Source organism: Physella acuta, unplaced genomic scaffold, assembly GCF_028476545.2.
Source record: "Physella acuta isolate Inbredline_101_S28 unplaced genomic scaffold, ASM2847654v3 ptg001635l, whole genome shotgun sequence".
In the NCBI taxonomy this organism is placed as follows: Eukaryota; Metazoa; Mollusca; class Gastropoda; family Physidae; genus Physella; species Physella acuta.
The window spans coordinates 75,001-88,328 of NW_026733149.1; the positions used below are offsets into that span (position 1 = coordinate 75,001).

A 13,328-nucleotide genomic window follows, 5' to 3' on the forward strand; every position below is an offset into this window, starting at 1 on the left:
TATGTGTGTGTGTGAATAGGTATAAGTATAGGTGTAGGTGTAGGTGTAGGTGTAGGTATAGGTATAGGTATAGGTACGGGTACGGGTACTGGTAAGGTACAGATTTTAGATAGAGATAGTAACAGAGACAGATAGATTATCCTATTGCTGGCACCTCAAATTCAGCTTTGTGAAAACAAATGTCACCTCGTGTGTGTGTCGGGGAATTCTACTCTTGAGGTACCACTGTACCACTGTACCACTGTACCACTGTAGCACTGTACCACTGTACCACTGTACTGATATATTTAGATTTTTTTTGTAAATATAGAAAAAACAATGTCTATAAACCTTGTTTGGCTACCCTGTCACCACTCCAGCCCCCACCCCACCCCTACTCCCACCCCCACCCCCACTCCCTGAAATATTTAAAAGCCAATAATGTATGACGTAACAGGTGGCTGTTTGTTCAATGGGAAAATCCTGGCCAGAGGTGAAGTTGGTAAAGACAGCAACTGTGGCATGACGTGTCTGTGTCTGGACGAGACCAGTGGTCAGATGTCTTGTCTCGACAGGTCAGTACTCTCACATTTTGTCAAATGACATGTTTAACGCACATAATATGTCAAATGACATATCTAACGCACATGTCATGTCTAATGTCATATCTAACGCACATGTCATGTCTAATGACATAACTAACGCACGTGTCATGTCATTCCAATGTAAATTTGTAATATTTAATGAACGAATGTCAAGTCGGGGCTAATGACCAATCAAATACAGATGACAGATTTGTTCTAATGTCATACAGATGACAGGTCTGTTCTAATGTCATACAGATGACAGGTCTGTTCTAATGTCATATCAAATACAGATGACAGGTCTGTTCTAATGTCATACAGATGACAGGTCTGTTCTAATGTCATATCAAATACAGATGACAGGTCTGTTCTAATGTCATATCAAATACAGATGACAGGTCTGTTCTAATGTCATACAGATGACAGGTCTGTTCTAATGTCATACAGATGACAGGTCTGTTCTAATGTCATATCTAATGCAGGTGTGCCACCTACGCACCGGACAACAAGTTCTGCACTATCGTCACCGACCCGTTTGATGCCTGCTGTAAGGTGCCCAGCTGCCCGCTCTCCGTGCACAACCCGCCCATTGGCTCATTCCCACAGCCGCATGTAAGTTCATCTGGGATAGGTGGGTCATCATTGGGATAGGCGGGTCATCATTGGGATAGGCGGGTCATCATTGGGATAGACGGGTCATCATTGGGATAGACGGGTCATCATTGGGATAGACGGGTCATCATTGGGATAGGCGGGTCATCATTGGGATAGGCGGGTCATCATTGGGATGGACGGGTCATCATTGGGATAGGCGGGTCATCATTGGGATAGACGGGTCATCATTGGGATAGACGGGTCATCATTGGGATAGGCGGGTCATCATTGGGATAGGCGGGTCATCATTGGGATAGACGGGTCATCATTGGGATAGACGGGTCATCATTGGGATAGACGGGTCATCATTGGGATAGGCGGGTCATCATTGGGAGACACGATTCATCCTTCTTATTAACAAATCATCACATAACTAAACAAAACTTTACAAACTAACGAAACAAATCACAGCAAGAAAACATCTAAACACCCAGCCAAATTACTTCCCTTACCTAAAGGAAATGAAAAAAATAAGTAAAATCATGAAGCAAAAAAAAAAAAAAAATAATGAATGCAAACTTTAAAAATCAGTTCCTAAAACATTCCATTCCAGTGTTACCGAGAATACGCAGATGGTACACAACAGGGTTAAATTTAGTTGTAAACAACAATCCCAGTTCAACAGATTTGCTAAACAATAAAAATAAAGTGAGTACAGATTAGAGAGGCAACTTATCCAAGGCCAGTGGACACCAACCCACATAACCCGCAGCCACCGACCCACACAACCCACACAACCCACACAACCCGCAGCCACCAACCCACACAACCCGCAGCCACCAACCCACACAACCCGCAGCCACCAACCCACACAACCCGCAGCCACCAACCCACCAACCCACACAACCCGCAGCCACCAACCCACACAACCCGCAGCCACCGACCCACACAACCCGCAGCCACCAACCCACACAACCCGCAGCCACCAACCCACACAACCCACACAACCCGCAGCCACCAACCCACACAACCCGCAGCCACCAACCCACACAACCCGCAGCCACCAACCCACACAACCCGCAGCCACCAACCCACCAACCCACACAACCCGCAGCCACCAACCCACACAACCCGCAGCCACCGACCCACACAACCCGCAGCCACCAACCCACACAACCCGCAGCCACCAACCCACACAACCCGCAGCCACCAACCCACACAACCCACACAACCCGCAGCCACCAACCCACACAACCCGCAGCCACCAACCCACACAACCCGCAGCCACCAACCCACACAACCCACACAACCCACACAACCCGCAGCCACCAACCCACACAACCCACACAACCCGCAGCCACCAACCCACCAACCCACACAACCCGCAGCCACCAACCCACACAACCCGCAGCCACCAACCCACACAACCCGCAGCCACCAACCCACACAACCCGCAGCCACCGACCCACACAACCCGCAGCCACCAACCCACACAACCCGCAGCCACCAACCCACACAACCCACACAACCCGCAGCCACCAACCCACACAACCCGCACAACCCGCAGCCACCGACCCACACAACCCGCAGCCACCAACTCACACAACCCGCAGCCACCAACCCACACAACCCGCAGCCACCAACCCACACAACCCACACAACCCGCAGCCACCAACCCACACAACCCGCACAACCCGCAGCCACCAACCCACACAACCCGCAGCCACCAACCCACCAACCCACACAACCCGCAGCCACCAACCCACACAACCCGCAGCCACCAACCCGCACAACCCGCAGCCACCGACCCACACAACCCGCAGCCACCAACTCACACAACCCGCAGCCACCAACCCACACAACCCGCAGCCACCAACCCACACAACCCGCAGCCACCAACCCACACAACCCGCAGCCACCAACCCACACAACCCGCAGCCACCAACCCACACAACCCGCAGCCACCAACCCACACAACCCGCAGCCACCAACCCGCACAACCCGCAGCCACCGACCCACACAACCCGCAGCCACCAACCCACACAACCCGCAGCCACCAACCCACACAACCCGCAGCCACCAACCCACACAACCCGCAGCCACCAACCCACACAACCCGCAGCCACCAACCCACACAACCCGCAGCCACCGACCCACACAACCCGCAGCCACCAACCCACACAACCCACACAACCCGCAGCCACCAACCCACACAACCCGCAGCCACCAACCCACACAACCCACACAACCCGCAGCCACCAACCCACACAACCCGCAGCCACCAACCCACACAACCCGCAGCCACCAACCCACACAACCCACACAACCCGCACAACCCGCAGCCACCAACCCACACAACCCGCACAACCCGCAGCCACCAACCCACACAACCCACACAACCCGCACAACCCGCAGCCACCAACCCACACAACCCACACAACCCACACAACCCGCAGCCACCAACCCACACAACCCGCAGCCACCAACCCACACAACCCACACAACCCGCAGCCACCAACCCACACAACCCGCAGCCACCAACCCACACAACCCACACAACCCGCAGCCACCAACCCACACAACCCGCAGCCACCAACCCACACAACCCGCAGCCACCAACCCACACAACCCGCAGCCACCAACCCACACAACCCACACAACCCGCACAACCCGCAGCCACCAACCCACACAACCCGCACAACCCGCAGCCACCAACCCACACAACCCACACAACCCGCACAACCCGCAGCCACCAACCCACACAACCCACACAACCCACACAACCCGCAGCCACCAACCCACACAACCCGCAGCCACCAACCCACACAACCCACACAACCCGCAGCCACCAACCCACACAACCCGCAGCCACCAACCCACACAACCCACACAACCCGCAGCCACCAACCCACACAACCCGCAGCCACCAACCCACACAACCCGCAGCCACCAACCCACACAACCCGCAGCCACCAACCCACACAACCCGCAGCCACCAACCCACACAACCCGCAGCCACCAACCCACACAACCCACACAACCCGCTGCCACCAACCCACACAATCAATACACACACAATTTGTCATGAGTGATGACAAGACTCCTTAAGCTCCCAATGGGTATAACCAAGGAACTTAATGCCAGCTATAATCCAATGGACAGATTAACACACACACAATTTAAAACAACTGAAATTGGAGGCTGACAAAACCACAAATATACTATAGGCCAGGGGGGGGGGGGGGGCAGTTGTTTTAGCTCGAGTGCCACTTTGTGGTAGCGGATTTTAGAGGAGGGCCGCACACATGTAAAGTCCTGACATATTTTTTTTTGCATAAAAAACGTGTTAATAATAAGCTTTTGTGTAATAATGCACTAAAAAGTAGAAAATAAACAATACACTGCTATTTAAATAACTATAAAGAAAAGCGTGGGTCTCTTCTCAAATATTAGTAAAGATATCCAATAGATACTAAAACATTATTTATGAATTTTTTCGGAGTGTTTAAGCTTCACTTAATTTGGACATTTAAAAATATTGCTGTTACAAAAAAATTCATAAAAAACGTTTTAATAACAAGCTTTTATGTAATGATGCACTAAAAAGTAGAAAATAAATTATAGACTACTATTTAAATAACTATAAAGAAAAGCGTGGGTCACTTTAGTATCTATTGGATACCTTTACTAATGTTAAGGAAGACACCCACGCTTTTCTTTATAGTTATTTAAATAGTAGTCTATAATTTATTTTCTACTTTTTAGTGCATCATTACATAAAAGCTTGTTATTAAAACGTTTTTTATGAATTTTTTTTTCAGTACTTTACATGTTTTATTTACAATAGAGTTACATGACTAAAAACCATTGCGCGCCTACTGAACATCACGTTCAGTAGGCGCGCAATGGTTTTTGAACGCAGCCATTACGTGATGGCGCAGCTATTGAAGGTGATGACGCGTGTGGTGTGGTTGGCTAGACATGCCTACTAATTCGGTCCAAATTTTAATTAATTCATAAAAAATTAATTAGGCATCCAATTAAGTCAAATTTAAATTCAGATTGCATTGTCTTCATGTCTTGACCCACTTGCCAACTGTGAATCGTATCGGTCAAGTAGAACTGTCCGAATTTTCACTCCTGCGTTTCCATCTAGACAGACAGACTGTCGACAGACTGTCGACAGAGGAAGTGAGTTAAAATTTTTTATTAATTCATAAAAAATTAATTAGGCATCCAATTAAGTCAAATTTAGTTTCAGATTGCATTGTCTTCATGTCTTGACCCACGTGCCAACTGTGAATCGTATCGGTCAAGTAGAACTGTCCGAATTTTCACTCCTGCGTTTCCGTCTGAACTGACGACTGACGACTTACGACAGACAGAGGAAGTGAGTTAAATAAAAGCTTGTAATAAAAGCTTGTAAAAACTGAAATAAATCTGACAAACCGGAAAAGTGCGTATTTTCATTGCACGTGCATGCTCTTGACACAGCCGCTCCAAAAAATACGAGACAACGTGCGGTCGCGGACATTAAGCAAATCTCAGTTCAAGGTTGAGTTTTCTGAATTTTGGCCGGCAACAGAGGAAATATGTGGCGGACCGCATGTGGCCCGCGGGCCGCATGTGGGCCGCCCTGCTGTAGGCTACTAAACAAATGGTCAAAATACGTTAACAAAGAGACCAGTGGGTAACTCACAATAGCAAATTAATAAGCGCAGGAGCTAATCCTAACCCACAGGAGCTAATCCTTACCCACAGGAGCTAATCCTAACCCAAAGTAGCTAATCTTAACCCACAGGAGCTAATCCTAACACACAACAACTGACAATCACCTATCATTCCTTAAAACAACACACACACACACAAGGGAGACTATGACTACAACACACACACAACCAAGGGAGACTATGACTACAACACACAACCAAGGGAGACTATGACTACAACACACACACAAGGGAGACTATGACTACAACACACACACAAGGGAGACTATGACTACAACACACACACAAGGGAGACTATGACTACAACACACACACACACACAAGGGAGACTATGACTACAACACACACACAAGGGAGACTATGACTACAACACACACACAATCAAGGGAGACTATGACTACAACACACACACACACAATCAAGGGAGACTATGACTACAACACACACACAAGGGAGACTATGACTACAACACACACACACACAAGGGAGACTATGACTACAACACACACACAAGGGAGACTATGACTACAACACACACATAATCAAGGGAGACTATGACTACAACACACAACCAAGGGAGACTATGACTACAACACACACACAACCAAGGGAGACTATGACTACAACACACAACCACACAATCAAGGGAGACTATGACTACAACACACACACAATCAAGGGAGACTATGACTACAACACACACACACACAAGGGAGACTATGACTACAACACACACACACACAATCAAGGGAGACTATGACTACAACACACACACAATCAAGGGAGACTATGACTACAACACACACACACACAATCAAGGGAGACTATGACTACAACACACACATAATCAAGGGAGACTATGACTACAACACACACACAACCAAGGGAGACTATGACTACAACACACACATAATCAAGGGAGACTATGACTAGATGTTTCTCCCTCAGATCGTGTACAGCGTGGTGAAAACTCCTGACTTAAAGGAATTGTTTGGCCTCCACACAACCCCCCGCCCGACGGTTGCTGACCTGCATACGTCACCACTCTCCATGTCCACCTTTGACCCTTCACACTCAGTCAAGCCACAAAGCGCAAATGATCTACCGACAATGCCACCAGGAAAAGTTGTAGATCCAAACGCCACAGGTATGATGTCTGTCCTACCAACAAATGACGTCATCTCTATTTGGATATTTTGATACAGAATGTTTTTATATCATAATACTTGTATCATAACACTTGTATCATAACACGTGTATCATAACACTTGTATCATAATACTTGTATCATAACACTTGTATCATAACACGTGTATCATAACACGTGTATCATAACACGTGTACCATAACACGTGTTTCATAACACTTGTATCATAACACGTGTATCATAACACGTGTATCATAACACGTGTACCATAACACGTGTTTCATAACACTTGTATCATAACACTTGTATCATAACACTTGTATCATAACACTTGTATCATAATCAGGGACCGAACTACCATGCACCAGACCCCTCAGCCCCAAAGCCGACCATAATTAATATTTTAAAAAAATTAATTTAATTTTCGTGCATTGTTGCCTTGATATTTGGCTTGTAAAAAATTCTGTAGCAGCGGTACGATTATCTTTATTTTACAGGCACTATACCACGCTCTTCCACCAAAAACCTCTACATAAAGTGTAGTGTAAAAGATAGGCAAAACTTCAAATTTTAATGACTTCTGTGACTTGTTGCTCCCCTCTGATAACCAAATAGGGGACATGTTCGCACGTTGGTGTTCTAACTGTTCGACCGGTCCTCCAAATAGGGGACACGTTCACACGTTGGTGTTCTAACTCTTCGACCGGTCCTCCAAATAGGGGACACGTTCGCACGTTGGTGTTCTAACTCTTCGACCGGTCCTCCAGGGTGTACTGGGGCGGGATCAATGGCGACCAAACAATAGGCTACTATAGACTACTATTTAAATAACTAGAAAGACAAAAAAGCGTGGGTCTCTTCCTAAACATTAGTGAAGGTATCCAATAGACCTACTAAAGTGACCCACGCTTTTCTTTATAGTTATTTAAATAGTAGTCTATAATTTATTTTCTACTTTTTAGTGCATTAGTACATAAAAGCTTGTTATTAAACCGTTTTTTATGAAATTTTTACAAGCTTTTATTTAACTTACTTCCTCGTCAGTCGTCAGTCTGTCTCGATCGAAACGCAGGAGCGAAAATTCGGACACTTCTACTTGACTGATACGGTTCACAGTTGGCACGTGGGTCAAGACATGAAGACAATGCATCGTGACATTAAATTTGACTTAATTGGATGCCTAATTAAATTTTTATGAATTAATTAAAATTTGGACCGAATTAGTAGGCATGTCTATCGAACCGCACCACACACGTCATCACGTTCAATAGCGCGTCATCACGTTTCAATAGGCGCGCAATGGTTTTTAGTCATGAAACTCTAGTGTAAATAAAAACATGTAAAGTACTAAATTTTTTTTCATAAAAAACGTTTTAATAACAAGCTTTTATGTACTAATGCACTAAAAAGTAGAAAATAAATTATAGACTACTATTAAAAAAACTAGAAAGAAAAGCGTGGGTCACTTTAGAATCTATTGGATACCTTTACTAATGTTTAGGAAGAGACCCACGCTTTTCTTTATAGTTTTTAGCGCAATTTCCATTCTGGAGAATAGCGTTTATTAACTTGTCATTTCTGGGAATGGATGGATGAATGAATGTATGGATGTATGTGTGTCCGCAGCTTTAAGTCGTATCTCCTCCTCAACGAAGCAATATCGAGTACTAGTTTCAAAGCAATTATGTTAAGCAAATTACGAGGATGAACATAGGCCAAAAAAATTCCGGGTTTCTTTCATGGATTTTCCGGAAAAGCAAAAAAACCTCGAAAAAATGCAGTTTTTGGCCCATATCTCGGCAACCAGACCACTTAGCGACCTGAAACATGTACCAATCGATTCCTGCCATAATTTAGAACATTATTGCCAAAAAAGTTTTCAAAAATATCCTTTCGTTCGGTCACAAAATTTTTTTTTTATTTAATTAAAATTTGGACCGAATTAGTAGGCATTTTTATCCAACCACACCACACGCGTCATCACGTTCAATAGCTGCGCCATCACGTTCAATGGCTGCGACATCACGTTCGGTAGCTAGGCGCGCAATGGTTTTTAGTCATGTAACTCTGTTGTAAATAAAACATGTAAAATACTGAAAAAAAATTAATAAAAAACGTTTTTAATAACTAACCAATGGTTTTACTAACCCTGCTCTTGATTTACGCTACGACAGAGCTGTTTTTAGATAACATAAGGAAATTGCGCTTAAATGTCACTAGACTTTTTAATTAACTTGTTTAAATAGTAGTCTATAATTTATTTTCTACTTTTTAGTGCATTAGTACACAAAAGCTTGTTATTAAAACGTTTTTTTATGAAATTTTTTATTGTTTACTTAAACTTTTAAAAATAGAATAAAATCTAGTAGAAAAAAAGAATTGCGCACCAAGCGAACGCCAAATAAAATGTGCATAATAGTGCGCAATATTATTAGTACTTTATAAGTTTACATACGTTTTTTGAGAAATCGGAAATAGCGTAAATTAGTACTTCGCGTCAACGGAAATTACTCAAAATGTGACAGAAGGTAGAGAATTAGATCTTTTACTTATATGTGAAATTTCATTTATCTATCTGAAATAGTACTCAAGTTATAGGCTTTTGAAAAATTCAAAGTAGAAAAAGTACCACTTCTAATTATCGGAAATCGCTCAAAAGTTGATACGTATCTACGATTTTGATAAAATACTTATATATGAAATTTCATCAACCTAGCTGTAACGGTACTAAAGTTATCGTGTTTACACACACACAGATACGCACACAGACACACAGACATAAGGACAAGATTGCAAAATTATGTTTTCCCGGATCAATGAGGTGTAAAACGTCGAGATTTGTAAAAATCTCGATTTTTTTACAAGCTTTTATTTAACTCACTTCCTCGTCATTCTGTCTGTCGTCAGTCTAGATAGAAACGCAGGAGTGAAAATTCGGACAGTTCTACTTGACCGATACGATTCACAGTTGGCACGTGGGTCAAGACATGAAGACAATGCAATCTGAAACTAAATTTGACTTAATTGGATGCCTTATTAATTTTTTATTAATTAATTAAAATTTGGACCGAATCAATAGGCATGTCTATCCAACCACACCACACGCGTCATCACGTTCCATAGCTGCGCCATCAGGTTCAATAGCTGCGCCATCACGTTTAATAGACGCGCAATGGTTTTTAGTCATGTAACACTATTGTAAGTAAAGCATGTAAAGTACTGAAAAAAAAATCATAAAAAAACGTTTTAATAACAAGCTTTTATGTACTAATGCACTAAAAAGTAGAAAATAAATTATAGATTACTATTTAAATAACTATAAAGAAAAGCGTGGGTCTCTTCTCAAATATTAGTAAAGGTATAAAATAGGTACTAAAGTACTAAAGTGACCCACGCTTTTCTTTATAGTTATTTAAATAGTAATCTATAATTTTTCTACTTTTTAGTGCATTAGTACATAAAAGCTTGTTATTAAAACGTTTTTTATGAATTTTTTTGCACGATTACAAGACTTTCTTTATACTTCGTATATAAGAGAAAGTAAAAATTAAAGCCGTTTGTGAACTATCGATTACACTCATTTTTATATATTCGTATCAAATATATGTCGTTGAAAAGCTGTTTAGAATTAATTTATCCATTCAAATATTTTCAAAAACTGCCCTCAACCTCTCCTTGAAGTCAACTGGAATGGCCAGGGAGAGTAAAACAATAACAGAACAATTTAAAATACACGATAGTGATATATGGTGTATAGCATGGTATTGCATTTATATTAAATTATATAACATCCCCAATCACCACAACATCCTGACTCTACTAATCCAAATTAAAAATAAGTGTTTGCTAAGTTACTATTATATTACTTGTATTTATTTCTTTAACTATTTCTAGCCTCAATGAAACCAGAAGTAATTTTATACTTATTACGCAAATGTTTGGTTGAAAAATATAATTTTTGGCAACACAAATGTGGACCAGTTTATTACTATTCATAATTGACGTCATTGGGAGGGGGGGGGGGGGGTGTCTGGCTTTTTGTAAGTCGTTTAAAAAAGCGTGACGTCATTTATGGATGGCCCCCTTAATCAGAAGGTTATCCGACGCGTGAAATGGCCACATACAGTTGTACATGTGAAAAACATGTTTCTGTCTTTTATGCATTACTGCCTTGAAAAGTTGGGAAGCTGTTGAGTACAGCCCCGCTAAGGCGACGCCCCACGGAAATATGATATTTAGCGCCCCGAGATCCCCAGTGGCTACCTTTGCACCTAGGATCTGCTTATTGTGTGTCCTGCATAGGAGCATAGGGTTACTGTCACACCCTTTTTGTGTGACTGGGTTCACGATATAAACTTGCCACAGGCCTTTCTCCTACCTTTATCTATCACATACGAAATCACAAGACAAGCCTTCTTTTACGTTCTATATACATTTATTTTGTCTTCACATAGACGGCGTGTTCAGCCAAGCTACGCCATGTTCTTGCCTTCCTCTCTTTTCCTCTCGCGCATGCGCACAGCAACTGTCTTTTTCTGATGCAATCTCACACACACACTCCCAAGCTACGATCCATAAATATTTCACTGTTATACGCCCTTTCTCCCGTTAAAAAAAAATAATTTATTAATTTTTTTTTGTTATATAGATCACATTAACTATAAAATCTTCATGATAACATAACAGTGAAATGAAAATCATGTGGAAAAAGAACTTGTCAATGAACATCCTAAATTATTTTATATGTACACTTTTTTAAATTAAATGAGAACTATACATAAGCCAATACTATATCCCATAGAGGAGTATTTCCCATGAACCCCTAAAACAACAACCAGGTACTCGGTACAACCTCGAGATACCAAAAATAAAACGGACTGCATCCTCAGTCTCGCAAAACAAAATCAACTATCAAGCGATGAAGATCAATTATCTCCAAAAACAACACTAAGCTAATGGGTTCATTATCCAACCAAGAAAATCAAACCTCTTAGGGTATAATAATTTAGCACATTGTACATTAGATATAACGATATAACTTAATCACATATTTCACTTGCTATATCAACTAATGGTGCATGACGACGCCCAACCAACTATTAGTATACAAATATAATATCCAATGGAGGACAATTTTCCATGACCCCGGGACAAACAAAGTATCTCGGCAAACCATCGAGATCCAAATAACCATAATCAATATCCCTCAAATAACTATGTTACGTATCAACCCGACAGCATCCAGCATGACTGGGTGACTACGACAATACAACTACTCTACAAGGGAAACAGGGAAAATACTGGGTCCAACAACCAAATCAGAAAATATATCCTCAATTGATATCATATCCAATAAACCAAAGAGTTCCTAAACCTAGCAATAACAAAGTAACAAATTACTTAGGTAAACCTTCCTAGTTTAATAAGAACAAATGACTCTAACCAGAGGCGTATCCAGGTTTTCGTTGTAGGGGGAGCGAAAAGAGCAAAAAAAGGCGCCAAATGTTTAACACGTTTTATATACGTATATATATATATATATATATATATATATATATATATATATATATATATATATATATATATATATATATATATATATATATATATATATATATATATTACTAACTGTATGTCATTACTTCGCTATGATGTAAAATAAATTGAAAGTAGCACTCTGAAGAAATAAGAAAAAACACACAATGTAGGCCGACAAAACAAAACTTGTACTTTTATCAATCTAAACAAAAAATAAAAAATAAATCTACACACACTACAACGAAAAACAGTGAACGTAACACAATCTGTTTTGTAATTCTTGTAAACAAATTTCTTACATAATAATTCCTGGAAAATTATTTAAGACAAGTGAAATAGGGGAAATGATCACTCTCTTAATATAAATATGTATATATCTACACATTTAATTATAAATCTCAAAACAAATAAATAATTACTTTAGAATATAATGAAATTGTTTAACACTATTTGTGTTTACAAAATGTTTTTGTCTATAATCATAATTTAATATATCGTCATCATAAATGCTAAAGTACTACAGCAGAATGAAAGTTTTTAAAATCAGAGTTGGTATAAAACCACGCTTTTCGGTACAATAGAAAGCCATTCGGAATAAAAGCCTACATTTAACTAAATATCGGTCTTTTAATTCAGATCATATATTTTTAAATAACTACTGCTTCTTTGTGTTCTTTAAAGATAATTTTAACATAGTGATAGCTTTGGGTTAGATCACTGTATTGATCACACACCTTTTTACTGGTATTTGCAAAA

General features: G+C 41.5%; 1 protein-coding gene across 1 annotated transcript in view; it reads left to right on the plus strand.

Annotated features, from left to right (window-relative positions):
* Positions 1-13,328, plus strand: part of LOC131929465 (uncharacterized) — an 81,569-nt gene that overhangs the window by 49,609 nt on the left and 18,632 nt on the right. The window contains exons 20-22 of the mRNA XM_059285694.1: positions 437-554; positions 1,046-1,175; positions 6,836-7,034. Coding sequence (XP_059141677.1) covers positions 437-554; positions 1,046-1,175; positions 6,836-7,034 — 447 coding nt within the window. The remainder of the gene's footprint in view (positions 1-436; positions 555-1,045; positions 1,176-6,835; positions 7,035-13,328) is intronic.